Raw genomic sequence first — 18,181 nt, 5'->3', positions numbered from 1 at the left:
TGGTATTGACAGTATTTTATTAAACAAAATGAAATACTCCAATTGTTCTTGCATTAGAAGAGTATGCTAGCTTGAAGAACAACTTGCTTCATCACCTGAAGTTATCGTGTTGGATGTGTTTTCCTGTATGCTTTGTCTCTGCAGTGTTTGCCTACAGAGACCAGAATGGTTGCGAAGTGCAAGACATCCTCAGTTGTTACAGTGGTCTCCGCAAGAAGATTACTGACGAGGTGGGCTTTCTGCCATTGCCACAACACGACGACGCTCAGATTTCCTACACACGGTTTTGCAAGTAAGTCTTCGAAACTTCTTACAACGAGGGTACGTGGCCTAAAAGAAATTTCGGTTTCCGCAGGTGGATTTACAAGGGCGATGGGGACACACGCTGTTCCCTTTCACCAATCTCCAAAACTCTATTGGAGTTCCCGAACCTTTGCCCGACAGAAGTAGAGACGCTATACTAAATTAGTATTCGTAGTTTCCGTGGTACGTTTATTATTTCAAAAATAATCTAACTCAAACCATTAGCCAATTTCCCCTCTCATACATTAAGATATCTTCTTTTTATTATTGTGAGAAAACCTGTCATAATTGTCCATTTAGTATGCCATGTATAGGATTATCCTGCAATGGCTAGTCTAAAATTAATTTATGCACAGGTTATGTATGATATATCAAGTGATCAGATATCCCGCTGGTCACGTAATTGTCTCGCTCATAAGGTGCTCGTTTTTAAATGTTAGGAAAATACTAAATGAAAGGATAAGTTCAGTAGACTGCCTATAAATCCTCGTAAGAACGCAAGTACCCTTTCTTTTTTCACATCCTTTTTTAGAGAGTGCTTGTATACGCGCATTTTAAGATTATTCATGACGCCTTTTATCGGTACATGATCGTTAGGTGCAATAAATCATCTCAAAATTTTGTCTAGTTACAGCAGGCCGTCACTTTTGCTCTAAAACGTGCTTACCTACTGACCTACACTAGTGTCATCCGTCGTATTGTCGAGTGTGCACATCAATGCAGATCAAAAAGGTCACACAAATACCATGCAAACCGCATATCAGCGCCATCAAATAAAGTGAAAACACAGAAACACACACAAATTTGCGGTTGTGAGGCCCGTCGCATCACCACTCTGAATCACACTTGTTTGAGCCACGAGACACCTATGAAAATGACGATTGGGAGACTGTATAGTATCCGCTGTTACTATTTATTTACCATTCTTACTGTTTTCAAGCATATAATTCGTGCTTTCAATTACGTAAGCTTAAGTTAAGAATTTGCGCATACTAAGCATGCGTAGTTTTAAAGGGGAACGCGGAGGCCAGTATATGTACTGAAATTGTTGGCAGGTTAACTAGGGGTTTTCTTGCAATGGTGTGCACCTTTTTTACGCTACACTGATTTTTCAATTGCTTGTACGAGATATCGCTATTTTGACCCTTGATCTATATTACTCGATGCGGCGGCCATTACTTCAACGAGAGATCAAAATACTTAATTAAATGACTAACCTAATGAGGCTAATTACCTTTTTAAAGAATTACTTCATGGCACATATTTAAAACTAGGAATTGTAGCTAGTGAGTATGCATGGGAAGTTCATCTGGAACGAACTCTCAAAACTATATAACTTTCGAGATATAAATTAAATTTTCAGAGTCCGACAAAATGCATTGGTGTTCCAGTTACTTAAGCACTGCAAAGAATAAAACGTCGTTTTCTTTTTAAAAAAGTAGGCGTAACAAGAGTAAATTTTTGCCGCAAGTTTCATGGCGCATATCGCGCAATTCGTACTGTCATCATAATTCAATTCGTAGACTGTAATGTGTGTCGTAAATTGATCATTAAAAAGTCAATTAGCGTAATTCGGTTACTTATTCAATTAAGCATTTTGATTTCTCGGAGAAGTAATGGCCACCTCATCGTGTATAATCTATATCAGAGCACTGCACGGGCCGATTTTTTCAGCCGGGGCCCGGCCAGGGCCCGTTTTTACGTTGGGCTGCCCGCCCGAGCCCGATCAAAACCTTTATGGCGAGACCCGGGCCCGGGCCGAGCCCGGAAATAATCTACGTTACCCGCCCGGCCCAACCCGCCACCCCTTTACCTTAGGCCCGGCCCGAGCCCGACTCGAAACCGGCACGAACCCGGCCCGAGACCGAAAGATATATGTTTTTCAGAGTTGAGACGCCCGAGAATAACTCATTGCACGTTACATGCACACCACCAGAAAGCCCGAGCTCGGCCCGGGCCCACGTCAAAAAACCCGAGCCTGGCCCGGGCCCGGGTCAAAAAGCACACGCCATGCCCGAGCCCGGCCTGAGCCCGAGAAAAAACTGCTCTACCAGGCCCGGCCAGGCCCACGGGCCGGGCCGGGCCCGGGATTTCGGGTAAGTTCGAGCCCGTGCAGTGCTCTAATCTATAAAGATGCTCAGTTTTCTGAAACATGAACAGTGGACAGTTGCGCTCGGTGCCGGCTCCAGTCTGGTCCATTCGTTGTTCTTGCGCAAGAACTGCAGTAAGCAAATTACGGGGTAAATAACTCATGGAACAGACGACAGGGCCGGTGCTGACTACCAAGTAAAGTATCTTGCACAATGGTAAAATATATAGGGCTCGATAAACGTTGCCAAAAAACAACACAAAACATCACACCATCACTTTCATCAGCCTATTTTTATGTCCACTGCAAGACGAAGGCCTCTCCCTGCGATCTCCAATTACTCCTGTCTTGCGCTAGCTGATTCGATTTTCTCCCTGCAAATTTCCTAATTTCATCACCCCACTTAGTTTTCTGCCCAAAACATACACATAGATAGAAAGTGACTGCATCTGTGACTACGGTATGCGGGCTATTTGCAATGAAGGAGCTCCTGGAAATGCAAGAGAGAGAGAAACAACATTTATTCATGGTTCAGTTATGGTGGTCGGAGCCCTTATTCCAGGGCCTCCAATGGCCACCGCCACGTGGTGGGCCCGCGGGATGAGCTCCAGCCGGGCCCGAGGGTCGCCATGGCACAAGACCCACTGCAGATGGGTTGGGGTGGGGGTGTTTGGAGGAGTGATGACACTAGGTGGGTGTTGGCACTCCACCGTGACGTGAAAAATCGTTGGTGGGGCTCCGCAGCCTGGACATCTATTAGCATAGGAGGTAGGGGTGAAGCGGTGCAGAGTCAGTAGATTTGGGAACGAATTACTTTGAAGGCGTTTCAAGGAAACAGCTTCTTCACGGATAACGGATCTGGGAGGTGGCTTGTATCTGAAACGGCTCCATCTATAATAATCCAGAGGGTCTCTGGTCATGTCTGGAATGTTGTGCGATTTAATGTTTGGGTTGACCGTCTCACTGCACGCCTGGCAAGTAAATACTCGGGCAGCCGCATGAGCGCGATCATAGCCCGGCAGTGAGGCGTGGACAGGAGCCAAGATCAGCCCGATCCTGTGTGGCGGGGTGGTAACGGAGATTTCCGTCAAGATTCGTCGTGTGGCACCTTTACGACTTCTGTAAGCCCCAGCGAATTCATTTCCATGCTGTAGCGCATGATTTTGTTTCATTACACTAACACATGACGTACGACGAATAAAAGATTTCGCAAGAAGGTTATTAATAGATTGATCATATTATTTTTATGATTGATTATGTGGCTAGAAAACGTTTTCATTACACCAAAGCGACACAGTTGCTATGAGAAACGTTACCATGGAAGGCTCTGGACTATACAAGAGTCTAGCTCTACTTTAGCTTTACCTAAATGTGAGCACTGAAATGTATTTCCCTTTTTTTCCATTTCAATACAGCCGAAGAACACCTTATGCACTAAAAGCCTGTGACGACTTTGCCTTGTAAAATGAGCCCCTGTGTTCCGTATACAGAGCTGCAAGTTGCTAATTTAGTTCATGGAACGAACGGAAACTACACTGGCATTGGCGCGGCGCTATGCGACGTTGTTAATCAGAAGCGGCCGACTGAAGAAATTCGTAGCCTAGACATCACTATTATTCGTTTTATTTTTTAACAATGCAAAATGTTTTGAATACAAGCGTGAATCGATGACAGGAGATCATCCCCCAGAAAAATTTTTGCGAAATCGATTGTTTTTAATATTCCTCCGCGAAAACAGCTAAAGGTTTGCGAATTTTCAAATGTTGCCGCCAACATTAAAGATAACGGTACATAAGAAAAAAAGCACTATCAACCTTGTCATCATCATCATCATCAGTTAATTATGCCGTAATACCGAAATACATATGTACAGGATGATCGTGAAATAGGAGGTCCCAAAGTGAAAACTGTCAGGGGGACCTCCTAACAAAAAGTAGTTAGGGTACAAGCACAACAGTCGATCAGCAGGCAACGGCGGGTTGCGGGTTAAAATATATATATAACATATAGATGAAAATTATGGCAACCAATAACAATAATTTCATGTTGCCTAATACAAAGAAAGCATAAGTAGGAACACGAAGATATGAAACTGATAATTTATCTAATTAGTGAATTTTAAAATGTCGACAAAATGAGTACAATGTATATGACTTCTCAGAAGGTAAAATGTTCCAAAGCGATATAAATGAACTATATGATATATATGTCATAAACATATACAATTTAGTCAAGGGTTCGACGAAAGTTTGTCTGGTCAGGTAACATGATGATGAAGAAATTGCGGTCACTGACCAAGTCAAGGTGAAAAATAATACAGAGACGTTTCAGGAACCGTACGGGTCCCGAAACGTCGCTTTGTTATTTTCACCTTGACTTCGTCAGTGACCGCAATTTCTTCATCACGTATACAATTTACACTTGTTCTGTGCTAAATCAGGTTTGCCACAAAGGTCTGTTTTGAGACCACGTTTGTTTATTATTTATACCAACAATCTTGCTTGCCTACCACTAAAAATCGAATACTTAAAAACATGCTTATGACTAGGCGTTGCTTGTATCTCATAAATTCTTGAACGAAGCCGCTCGAGTACTATTGTAAGGTGCGTCCAAACTACTTGACTGATTCATTGAAAACAAAATTTTCAATAGTAAATCAAAGACTAACATGATAAGTTTTAAAGCCCATATAAAATAGTTGCGGATGTTTCACCTGCATATCTCCTTACCAGTGAATCTGATGCATTATCATGTCCTCTAGTAAGTCTGGTAAAAAACACAAAGTACCTAGGTCTACACTTTGACGACAGGCTGTCATGGTTTGTCCACATTGCATGAAGAGCTCTCAAAGTGTTTACGTGCAGTGTGTGCTGATTTGTATGCCCTAAAATATTTGTCCGATCCAACTGTTCGTAAAATGGTTTACAAATCTCTTGGAGAATCAGTATTAAGGTACGGAATAACAATTTAGGGCTTCGCATCTTTAGTAGACCTAACATAATTACCAACATCCTAAAAAACCCCTGTAGCCTCTCTTATGCCACACCTGTTCATGGAGAGGATGTCTTGTCGAGCATGTACCGGTGTGACATGTATGTCCAGCAACAAGTTCTGTTTGACGCCATGTATAAGAATCATTTTTCTGATAATTGGAAGAAATTCCACGTGAAATCTGCCAGCTTACGCCGTATACGAACAAAATTGTGCATCCTATGCATACAAACTGTAGCAAGATGGTCGTGATTTGCACATACCAGCTACTTTTAATGATTTGAAGGATGCTGATATCTTAGGATCCCTTAAACAAATAAGGTCATGGGTGCAATGTAATGCCGAGATTCGTTAAACATTTTCTTAAGGAATTTATAAGCATGTTTGCAGATGAGGGGTACTTTCAGAACGCGACTACATGATATGTACATTTTACGCACTTTGATACTTTGTAGACATATTATGTTCATGTATATCCAATATCCCAATAAGCGATCATTTAAAATGCTCCAGTATTATTTTATATTGCTTTTATTAGTTTATGTGTAATATTATTCCGTTGCTTACACGTATTAGTAGTGCCTGTCGACTGCCCAGCCTCGCACACAAGCAATGTTGCTTATACGGGCTGGATATGTTACTGTGCCGGGCATGTAATGAACATTATTTATGCGAAAGGATCAAATAGCCCATTGAGCAAAAAATCCGGCGTCTGTAGCAGCGAAGGGGCACCTAAACGCCCATTAGCTGTGACGTCTCGTCACGTGTGCGACTCGATGGAGTAGAGCGGGCGAAAGGGCATACCTGCTGCCGCGCTGGCGCTCCAGGTGCTGCGTGAGGGGGGAGAGCATCGCCGCGCCACCACGTCACCTTCGCTCTCAGAAGCCTGTGTTACCTCCGCGTTCCTTGTCTGCACAAGCTCCCGCCCGCGTTCTAACTTCGCCTCGGTAATCGCTATAAATAAAATTATAATATATATAAAACAGAAAATAAATTGTAAATGAGAAACGTTGGCCCCAGTGAGTTTCGAACCTTGTGCCCCGCGCTGTGAAGCCGAGTGTCTTACCCACTGGGCTAAAACGCGTGCCCATTAGATTCTATGGCAGTTGGGTAAGGTAGCATGACGTCGTCGATCGATGAGCACCGGCCTTGTGCTATCTAGAAGGCGCCAAGCGCCTCAACGCGCTCGCTTTCCCTCGAGGAGTTCATAACCTGAAGGACCATTCAGCGGCGTTGAATTATACGTTATTGCTTTCGCTTCACAACTCATAAGGAGCACTTAGGTGTCCTCGCAATTTTTATAATTATATATTTACAAATATATTTCTGTTATTCCGCCGTACTTAGTACGTGCTTTAAGTGAGAGCAGATTATGCTTTGTGGTTAATGGTGTATGCAACGAGTTAAGCACGTAGCGAAGTAAAAACAGAAAAAAAATGACGAGAGAAAGTAACTCTTAAAAGACGCGTCAAATGGTTGTGAGAAACCAGCCGTTTTTTCATGTTATGTTCAAAAGCCAAATCTGCCTTTATTAGTGGCTAGTTGGTGCGAACTATTAGGTTTATTTTATTTCTATTGCCAAAGCTGTGTGTGTGAGATATAAAAAGCACGAAGGCATATAGAACTTTAATTGTTATAGAAGTTACACCACGCAATTCCCTAAGCCGTTTTTCCCACCTTGCCTTCGTCAAGATTTTTATGCAGAAAAAAAGGAGTGCGCTCAAAAATTACACTCGGTTTCAGTGCATTTTCAAACTTAGCTATGTAATAACAAAATTTCGATGAAATAACAAAGCATTCGGAAACCACTTGTGGTTGTGCTTACCTGAACACACCTAACCCTCTGCTGAACAATTTTCTGCGTTCTTTGAAAAAAATTCTGTGAATGTAGAAGGCAGTTTATGCGATAAGTTTGGATCACGCCGTCAAAATAGAAATCCATAAAAATGATTTTGCGATCTCTTGATTACACTCGCGGCCTCTTAAGTACATGTCCTTGTGTACTTTTCATTTTCTAACAGGAGGATCTTTCTAGAAAAGTCTTTATGCTATGGTGGTTCCTTGACAAGCTGTAGAATGCACCCGGAAATGACAGCCAGAGAATCCATGTATCACTTCTTCTGGCACACCGTGTGTGGTAAAGAGCTGCAAAGTTGGAGGCGTGAGTAAACCAGTTTTGTCGCACTTTCCTGCACATTTCAATTGCTGAACTTTTTATTGTGCTTCTTCTGTTTTCCCGGAGGCCCAACTGTTTGACCTTCCTGCTATTCCTTTCTTGTCCTCTCTTCTGTACTGCCCATTTCAGTCCAAGGGGAACTCTCCCCACTGCACAGTCATCGGCTCATTTTGAAAGAATATTAACAGCGCCGCACGCAAAACTGACAAAGCAGGTTCATTTTTTTGGAGCTGATCATACTTGTCGAAGATATTTAGAAACCTGCGAAGCTAGCTATTATTTAGTTCCTCTGTACGGCCAACGCCCACTGCAGGCGAGAGATTAACGCATCATTACCTTTATAGCCAATATTCACGGCGTACGTGTATTGCCCCTATTCGGGGAACAGTCCGGTCGTTATTATTGTTGTCATCGGGAGTATCTGATCCCTATTGTGCTTTTTTTAAATCCCTTTGTCATGTTCACCCCTGCCCTCCCGAATTCAATCAAATAATTATTTTGTCTTTGCTAGTGGGCACAATGTGGAGGAACCTGGTATCGATGTTATTCTTCACGCCGCATTCCACATTCACGGTGCTACACAAATATTCATCCGGCACCATGAGGATGGATTCGACATCATAGCTTGTTTGTTCATGCTTCTTCGAAAGTACAAGCATACAGCTGTCGCAGTATTCTTGCGTCGGTAATTAACGCACATTTTTGTGAATCCCCGCGCCCCTCCTACTAATCTGTGGAAGCACGCCAGCTGAGAACTGTCACGCGGCGTACAGCGAATGATCAAATATAAATATGCTTGTTAGTATTCTTCTTGGTGCACAGTGCCTTTTTTATTTACTCAGAATTTCAAGAGATAATGGGGAACACCGAAGACGGCAGATGCGACAGGGCCCTCACACTCTTGAATGAAACAGCAAACCATGATGACTGCAGGTATGTCTTCCTTCTTGTTCTGTTTGGGGTGCAAAGCGCTGGAGCAGGTATGCGTAGCTGTAAGGGACTTTAAAGCGAAACTTTCTTTACCGATCCACTGCCACCAGCCTGCTGCGAGCTGCTGCTGTGCCGGTCGTTATCGCAATGCATGTTCTGGCTTATATATTGACAAAAATTAGTAGATCTCTGTTATTCCTAATCAAAAGCATATGTCGTAGCAAAGTCTTGTACACATGGCATTTGGTTTATATAACTAGCTGTAAAACATACCGACTTTTTCTGGAATAGCTCATGATTTTTAACGGCTTCTTTGATGTTCTTGTATAATTATTCTTAGGCTACGACATCCTTGGTTTACTAAGGTATGTCTATATCCTTGGCAAATTCCTCAAAATGGGCATGCGCCAGTGACGCCGGGGTGCCGAAGCCCTAAATGTGCAATGCATCGTACTTTCTCCTGCGTAGCGGTCTGCTCATCTTTCGTTGCTCGACAAGCCCCGTACGTCACCTACGACCTCGTGAAATCGCTGCGTCAACGTCTCGCGGTGTGCATTTGACTTAACTGGTGTTGCCAATTTGGCATAGCCTATGTAGTGCAGTGCATCAAATATGGGTTGCGTAGAAGGAACACAAAAAATGTCACAGTTTCGCCCTAATGGCGAAGCAATGAATGCGATAGCAACACAGCAATGTCATACGAAGTAAGGTGAGCGGCTTTGGTAGCAATATGAATTGTAGTAAACATGAGCTGATTAAGTAAGCAGGTGTGCTGCGGCGTAAGTAGACCGACATGAAGAGAGACTCGATGACCACGAGAAGACGCGTGTGAAACGGTGGTGTTGATGAGAAGCGCTTCCCGTGGGCAGCGCGTGCGAAGGGACACACCTGTAGCGCTGCACTGCCGATCCGGGCAGCATTGCATGTGTAGCGTGCGTCGTAAAATGTCGCCCGACTAGTAGTAACTGAATGAACAAGCGTGGTGTGAGCGCGCACAAACAAACATGAATAGATCACACTGAATGACTGGGGACAACGACTGTCAAAACGCTGGCAGCAAGCATACGCCGCAGTGGGCGAAGGTACGTGCGGTCTATCGCTTCAACGGAAACTGAGAGGCGAATGCACGGCGCATAAAGGTCAGAGCCGTGTGGAGATAAGAGACGGTGCGGACGAGCGACGAGCGCGATTGTTGGCAGAGTAGTAGTGCGCCCCCCCCCCCCCCTCGCTCCCTCCAGCGCTGGCTTCCGGCTGCTTCCTTGCTTGCGCGTGGGAGATGAGTGAGTTCGCTCTCCGTGATAGCGCGCGTCCCCGCACGCTTCCGCTCGGGCATACGGCGCGCGGCGAAGATTTTATCTATACGGAACCTCACGGCGACGGCGACGACGGCGACGGCGACAACGACGGCGACGGCGACGCCGACGGCAGGAATCCGGTTGAAGTGTCCATATAATTGCTATCGCAATAAAACATTGTGGGTGTCTTAATAATGTGTATAACATTTATTAACCGCTTAACAAAAGCTCCGCGTCAGAGAGGTTGCAACATGTTAGTTGAACCTCCCTTAATGTTTCCATAAATTTAAAATACATGCATGAATAGTTGTTTGGTCCTACAAATATATGTACAGCCTACTCAGTTTACATGTGCCAAGTCCTTGGAAGAGCAATAATGCCCTTCTGGGGGCGTGCGCAGACTTAAATATATTCTTCAGTGTCGTAGTCAGTACAATTTAAATTATTTCTCGCCATGAGCTTCACTCACGGCAGTTGTGTCCTGTTGGAAAAAATACAAGTCTCAAACAATGCGCATAAATTTTTTTATCTATATTAGTTTCTTGCTATGAGCAGACAGTCCCGCTAGCACATCATTTTATTGATAGTCTGGAAATAAAGAAGCCGTGGATAACGAGTGTTCTTATTAGAAAAATAACGACAGGGAAAAATATATGCCATGCCTTTGTTAAATCAAGGTGCGGGAAAGAATTTGTTGCAGTTAAAAAGTGTAGAAAAGAGGTGACGTCTGAACTGAGGTGTGCTGGGACAAGTTTTTACGACTAGCTATTCTCATTTACTAGACATGACCCTAGAAAAGTATGGAACGACGTTCAAAACCTCAATCGTAACAAGAAATCTTGTTCGACGCTAGAAATAGCCACTGACAATGGCACCTTATGTGGCATGGAAGCCATGGCAGATATGAATGCCTATTTTGTTAGAAGTGTGGACGACTGCCCTGAAAATGATGTACCCGAACACTTTAATCACTACTAATGACAATGTTTTGATTACTATAATATAATACCCGATCGCACCCTGTGAAGTAGAAACGTTAATGAATAAAATTAAAAATAATGTTGCATCTTGTCATGATCACATTTAAATAGCGCATACAAATGTCGCGTCTCTATTATTGCCGATTTTAGCTTACATAGTAAATTCTGTGCTTGAGGCAGGTGTTCTTCCTTACCGTCTAATTTGTGCAGCGCAATAAGCAGAATATCCACGTGCACTTACGGATTATCAACCAATTTCTGTGCTATAAGTTTTGCGGAAAGTATTTGAAGGAGGTGGAGGAGCAGAGAAAGAGAGAAGGCCGGGATGTTAACAAGAAATGCGTCTGGTTGGCTACCCTACTCTGGGGGGCGGGAAAGAGGGAATAGAAAGATGAGATTGAGGAGAGGGGGGTAGGAAGGACACGGTGAGATCGCGCACGCACGCGGAGGGCCTGAGCAATTCAAAGGCGTTCAGATCGGCCAGTTGTCCTCAAGAAAGACAACATTGCCTTTACAGCTTTGTCAAGGTGATTGGAAGTACCCTAAATAGTACATTACAAGTTTTTACAGCGAAGCTGTATATGACTAGGTTCTGAAAATTTTTGCGTCCATTTAACGAGCAGCATTGACAAAGAAATTTTACCCGTACCCTACACCACCTGTACGCCGTCGTTGCTCCTTCGCTCCCTATCGGAGAGGCTGAAAAATAAAATAAAATGTCCTGGTCTACCGACCAGTCGCTGTGCCTCGTTTTTTTTTTCTCCTGTCATCTCCCTAGCCACGTCAGCATTAGTTGCACAACTGACTTACTATGGGCTGGACGCGCGTAGTTCGCTCTGAAGAACGTACCCTGAAACAGCGCCTACGTGAACAACCGCGCGAAAGCGACGGGAAGCCGCTGCCGCAGAACGCTTATAGGCCGACGGGTCGGGAAAACCATCGAGTAGCTGCTCTGTTACCGACGAAGAAGTACAGAGCCTGGAGCGGCAGCGAGAATCTGCAGGCAACGGCGGGCGAATACCTCAATGTGCCGACGGCGTGTCACTGGTCGTGTATAGATTTAACCTTCGGCAAGAACGTGTCTATCATCGCAGTACAACCGATCGCGGTGTACCACAACGACCACAAAGCTATGGCCACTGTGGTTACGAGTGAGAGAAAATAAAAGACGTTAAGAACCACGAATTTCGTGTATGTGTCTTATTCAATCAATATAGCAATAACTATACGCATCAGTATAATTATCACAAGAGTCATCCCAATACAGCATCGCTGGTTATCCTCGATGACAGAGTGGAAAGGCACTCAGTTCTTGTTTTCTTTTGTTTTATAAGTAAGCGCAATGTTATTATTGATATGACAGACTGTTTTCAGAAAGTCCTGAGAAGTACCATTTGCTTAGAATAAATTATCATTTAATTAATAACTTTAAGCGAATGCTGAACGCTTTAGGTTTGTTTCTCGACTGGAGAAAAGCATTTGACTTGGTCTCGCATAAAATTCTCTTGTCAAAATTAAATTATTAGGATACACGTAGTATTGCTCTAGAACTATTACGATATTATTTAACAAACCGGCATCAATACGGAAGCAGTAGCGACATGAAGTCTCCTTACAAGGAGGTTAAGAAAGGCGCGCCACAAGGATCCATATTGGAACCTTTGTTTTTTTTTTTTTTTTGCTATCTTTTTCACTGGCCGAAGTAAAATTCCGCATTCACAAAAAACTAATTATGTATGCTGATGATACTAATACTTTCTTGACTGGCACTATTAGATCCTTAAAGTTCAAAATGCTACCAATGCTTATTTTCTCTGCCCTTCTTGCTAACCAAGAACCAGGTCATGCTAAACACTAACAAAACTAAGTATGTGATATTCGCTCCACCTAACAATCCAATATGAAATAACTTCAACATACGCTGCCAGGGCGCAGTATTAGAACGCGTTGTATGCCAGCAATTCTTAAACATATGGTTCCGAAAAAATCTATCATGTAATGTTCTCATAGCTAGACTGGCAAGTGAATTGAATAATATAGTCGGGTTCTTCTACAAGCTGAGCAGACTTATTCCCCTGAGGTGGAACAATGCGGTTTAGGATACACTATTTTATTCAAAACTATTATACGGCATAATAGTGCGGGAAATGACCACGATCTCTAATTAGCATATAATAATTGTTCTGCTAAAAAATTGCGCATATATAAAAGCCATATTTGGCTTCCACAACACGTGCGTACAGCTCGCCTATCCACAAAGCATCTGATGCTTAAAGCCAATCAAATCTATTATTACAATCTATACATCACATTCAAAAGCACCACATTTGTGCCACCGATTAGCCCCAAACAAAAACAGAGCTAGCATTTCGAACTCACATTAGGGCAGTCCCTAGAATAAAACAAACTATGTTTGACAACACATTATCAAGTGCCTGCACTATTCAAAGCAGTGTTTGGTTTCACTCATAATTTCCTAAAATGCTAAGAAATGTTTTATTTCACAATATCATTGTATTTATTTAGCCTAAAAATACATGATGCGCGTTTTCTTCCTTTGTGTTTCTCGCGCATATTTTCACGATTTGTAAACGCGTGTCGTGGAAAGCGCCTTATGCTAATTCAAGTTTTCCTTGTGTGTCGATTTTTACAATGTAACTTTATTATGGTTCCCCTTTATGAACCGTCGGTGAAGCCCTGAACTTCACACTGGCCAACTGTATTCGGGGCAACGAAACTCGCAGGAATGGCCTTTTGTTCTTGGTGCATTGTCTGGTTGAGAAAAATGTCTTACTCTGAATTCAAATAATTGCCTAATGTAGTGAATCATACGGGCGCCAGCAGAAGACGAAGCAGATGGTTGTTGTTGGTGGTGGTGCTCACGCTAACTCCGCTTGGCCGTTGCCTGTTTCTCTGCATTCATATTTATACATGCATATTGCGTGTTTCTTGTCGATGATGCACACGGGCGCCCCGATGAAGAAGACGAACTGCTCGTTGTTCGCGAGCTGTCGACTGAACTGGCCGGCGTTGTACTTGCTTTTGTAAATATACATTGTAAATAGTCTCCAGTGCTTAATTCTTCGTTCACGTAACATTTTGGTGGAGAGTACCGTTCCCCGTCCTCGCCACGGAGCTCCGCAGCGGCCGCATCTTCCTGCTTTCCGCCATGGCTCCCGGTGACGACACCTCCTCTGCGTCGATTCCTGTGACCCCGACAACAACGTACGTCACTTTTACCAATCCCCGCGATCCTGGCATATTCTTCGGCCAAGATCATGTCGATGTTGAGGACTGGCTCAGCCTGTGTGAGCGTGTTAAATGAAACAACCGCTGGGACCCTACCATAATGTCCTCTTTCATTTGAGCGGAACACCTCATGTCTGGTTCCGGACACACGAGGACGAGATCTTCAGCTGGGATGCTTTCCAGAAGAAGCTCAGCAACCTCTTTGGAAATCCGACTGGTAGGAAGCTGGCTGCAAGAAAAGAGCTTGCTACCCGAGTTAAGTCTTCTATTGAATCGTATATCTCGTACGTACTAGACCTGCTCGCTCTTTGCCGGAAAGTCGACAAGAACATGGCTGAGGTTGACAAAGTAGGCCACGTTCTCAAAGGGATCGCGGACAACGCGTTGAAATTGGCCTTCAACAATCTTTCCACTCTCGACGTGATTGCCAAAGAATCCCGCATCCTTGAGCTCGCCAAGAGCCACAGCGTCCTTCCACGTTATCCCGCCTTCCTAACACGGCTGCGACGTCGTCCTGCGCCGACCTTACCGCTCCCCCCCCCCCTTCAATGAGCAAGTCACACGTATTGTTCGCCGCGAGCTCGAGGCTACAAGTCCTGCCCAGTTCCATCCACGCCCACTTGACCTCACCATTGACCACTCAGCCCCAGCGATCTATCTCTCACTCAGGCAGTTGCGCAACAAGAACTTGCCAACTTCTGTTTTCCTGCTGCCTGCTCTGTCTCCCGACCTGACGCCAGACCAGTGCCGACAACTGCACCTCGCAGCGATCTGTATTCCCCTCCCAGATACCGCAGCCCTACTGAGTGGAGAACTCCGGACGACAAGCCAATTTGCTTCGGTTGCCTTCCAATTCGCCATGTAGGTCACCACTGCCGCTCCCCCTGGAAGTCCCCGTATTCGAGCTACTTTTCCCCGTCTCCTCGCCCATATGCCCACCCTCGCCGCTACTCGCCTCGCCTTATGCCTCCTACCACTGACGTATCCGTCGATGACAGTCGTCCCGCTCGCTCGCCGTCACTTCAGCGCTGTCTGTCCCCTTCGCAATAGCCACGCCGCTATTCGTCGCCGATCAATTATGGACCTTCCCGGTCGGAAAAATAGACCGTGCAGCTCCTGGGGGCAGTGCTGAATTATCTTCGTCGTGTCGAAACCAGAACTTACTTGATGTTCACGTCGACAGTGTCCCTATGACGGCGTTTATACATACTGGAGCCCAGGTGTCCATAATCAGTCATAACAACCGTCGTCTTCTGAAGAAGGTTCTCACGCCTGCTACTACCCAAGCCGTAGGCGTCACCGAAAGCAGCACTGTTGCCGTCATTGGAATGTGAACTTCTCGTATAAGTATCGCCGACCGCCACGTTCCAGTTCTTTTTAGAGTACTGACCAATTGTTCCCATGACCTAATCCTCGGACTCGACCTTCTTACCGCGCATTCAGCTTTGATCTACTATTCTGCCCGTACCCTTTGCCTCGAACTTCTTCTACTCGCGCATATTCGTGCTGCACTGCCCAACAACTTTCGTACGACCGCCTTCGTCCGCCTGCCGCCTAAGGCCTTGACTTTCGTCGATTAGCTACCATCTTTCCCTGTGCCCGATAGTGATTACGTCGACGCAGCTGTCCCTGATGTCCTTATGATGCGCAATATCACTGTGCCCTACTCCGCCGTAGCCATCGCCGATAACCGGACATGCCTCCCCGCCGTCAAATTCGGCCTGACAAAGCAAGTTCGACCCGAAGGCATATCGGTTGCAACACTGCGTGCTATAGGAGATGACCACGACACGACGATTTCAGTAGACGTCTGCTCCGATTCTTCACCATTTCCACAGGTTCTTATTTGCCCTGATGCAACATTTAGTCCCATGATTGCTGCGGACCTATTGCCTGAACAAGCAGCAGCTGTGTGTGTCTATTGGTTTCCTACCACGATATCTTCGACCTCAACAATCGACAATTGGGCCATACTTCAATTGTTAAGCATCACACAAATACTGGTGATGCCAGTCCTATTCATCGCCGGTAATATCGAGTTTCTGCTTCAGAGCGTAAGGTTATTCACGATGAAGAGAGCAAGATGCTTGCCAAAGGCATTGTTGAATCCTGGCCGAGCCCTAGGGCGTCGCCCGTTGTGCTTGTTAAAAAGAAACATGACTCATGGCGTTACTGCGTAGATTATCGTCATCTAAACCGAATTACCAAAAAAGTCGTCTACCCATTGCCTTGCCTTGACCACGCCCTCGATTGTCTCCACGTTGCCAACTACTTTTCATCAATAGACCTTCGGTCTGGTTATTGGCAAATTTCTGTGGACGAAAAAGGCCGAAGAGAAAACCGCGTTCGTCACCCCTGATGGTATATATCAATTAAAAGTTATGTCATTCGGTCTATGCAACGCTCCAGCAACGTTCGAACGGACGATGGGCTCTTTGCTTCAAGGGTTCAAATGGTCAACATGCCTCTGCTACCTAGACGACGTTCTCGTCGAGCACGACGTAGAAGACTGGCTCACTTCGTATGAGCGGGTAAGCACCCACAATAAGTGGATGACTGCGCCAAATTCACCAACGTCAACTTTTACCTGGCGGGCGTAGCGAAGCTGTGGCTCTACAACCACGAAGCTGATATTACCAACTGGTCATCCTTTAAAACAAGCTTCGCGGTAGTCTTCGGCGGACCTGCTGTTCGCAAGCTCCGCGCAAACCAGCGCTTACGCGGTCGCGCCCAGCAATCCGGCGAGAACTTCACGTCCTACATTGAGGATATTGTCGACCTCTGCCGTCGCATCAATCCCATATGTCGGAAGCTGATAAAATCAGACACAGCTTGAAGGGGTGGAGGAAGGCACCTTCCAAATTGTCGTTGCCAAAAATCTCCAAACCGTCACGGCCGTGATTTAGTACTGGCAGAGCTATGACGAAAACAGCGTGTTTCTACACGACTCCTGAGCGCTTACACGGCTAACATGTCAGCATTAACTGTAGGTGCCGTTTCTGCTGACACCGCAATATTAATGCAGCAGATACAGAAGTTTGTTCCAGAAGAAGTGGCACAACCATTGTCCCTTGTTTACTGCTCGCGCTAACTTTCACTAACACTATCAGTACAGTAAGAATATCCGTGGTAAAAAAGTATTAGCAAAGAACTTGAAACGCGTTTTTCATAGGCCTCATGAAACGTTCCGAACACAGAACGTCAGTCTGTTGAACCAGGTGCGTTTCCATAAAAGAAATTATACATAAAACCTTTTAAATTATATCCAAAGATAATCTATCAAGTAGGAAAGACTTGCAAATCATAAAATGATTCGTATCAATAGATCTTGACATGTTACCGCCCGAAATAACGTACTATGGCATCAGATGGCAACGGGGTTAAAACGGAACAGAATAAAATGAAAAGCTTTAAACTTTATATAGGACAAGTACCCTTGACGAAACGTAGGCTTCATTACCAACCTCTGTTAAATCGCTGCTAATCACGTCAAGTCTTCATATTGCTGTGAGGTAATTTATTGGATTTCCTGCTATTTAGCTTCCTGAAGTGTTTAATTATGACAATTTTTGTTCGAACAAAAAAAAACGCACGATAAATGTATGGGTATTATTAGCATGGTTTTCGATGGATTACGATTACAATTTTCGATCGTTTACGATGGATTCTTTCAATTGCTTTCAATTTTATATAAATGCATATATTGAACACATCAACCAACACTTTCTGTGAACTTCTGCGTACTTTCGCTATGATCATACGAGACTCGAAAGATAAATAATTGTGACAGTTTCTATTTTTCAACCCAAAAATATTTCATTGCTGCAAGCACACAGTGCTTTGTATGTTTTCGACTGTTACTTGAAAGTGTTCACCTTTTTCAGTTTTTCTGAAAGTGTCTAATTGACAGTTTCTAATTTCGTAGCTGGTGCACTGCGCTGTTTGCGTGATGACAATCATTCATGCGCGCATGCAGTGGACGGACCGAAACTGGTACGTTCCATGCCAGATGCTGCAAGTGGTGGTCACCATGTCTGTTAACGACAATGCACGTACTCAAACATGTGCCAGTGCCGGTACATGCTACAATAAAAATTAGTCGTAACAATAACGTAAGCGCTGATTTTGCTATGCGGTCAGATACGTGATCACCTAGTGCGATGTGGCA

The 18,181-nt window shown here is 44.5% G+C and overlaps 1 protein-coding gene across 1 annotated transcript in view; it reads left to right on the top strand.

The window, feature by feature from the left end:
* The window catches only part of LOC119439920 (uncharacterized), a 129,909-nt gene that overhangs the window by 68,035 nt on the left and 43,693 nt on the right, over positions 1-18,181 (top strand). Inside the window, exons 2-4 of the mRNA XM_037704887.2 lie at positions 145-292; positions 7,405-7,544; positions 8,402-8,492. Of these exons, the coding sequence (XP_037560815.2) occupies positions 145-292; positions 7,405-7,544; positions 8,402-8,492 (379 nt within the window). The remainder of the gene's footprint in view (positions 1-144; positions 293-7,404; positions 7,545-8,401; positions 8,493-18,181) is intronic.

This window comes from Dermacentor silvarum, chromosome 2 (assembly GCF_013339745.2).
Source record: "Dermacentor silvarum isolate Dsil-2018 chromosome 2, BIME_Dsil_1.4, whole genome shotgun sequence".
NCBI classification, from domain to species: Eukaryota; Metazoa; Arthropoda; class Arachnida; order Ixodida; family Ixodidae; genus Dermacentor; species Dermacentor silvarum.
The sequence above is the reverse complement of the archived record's forward strand: the minus strand, read 5'-3'. Positions and strand labels throughout refer to the sequence as shown.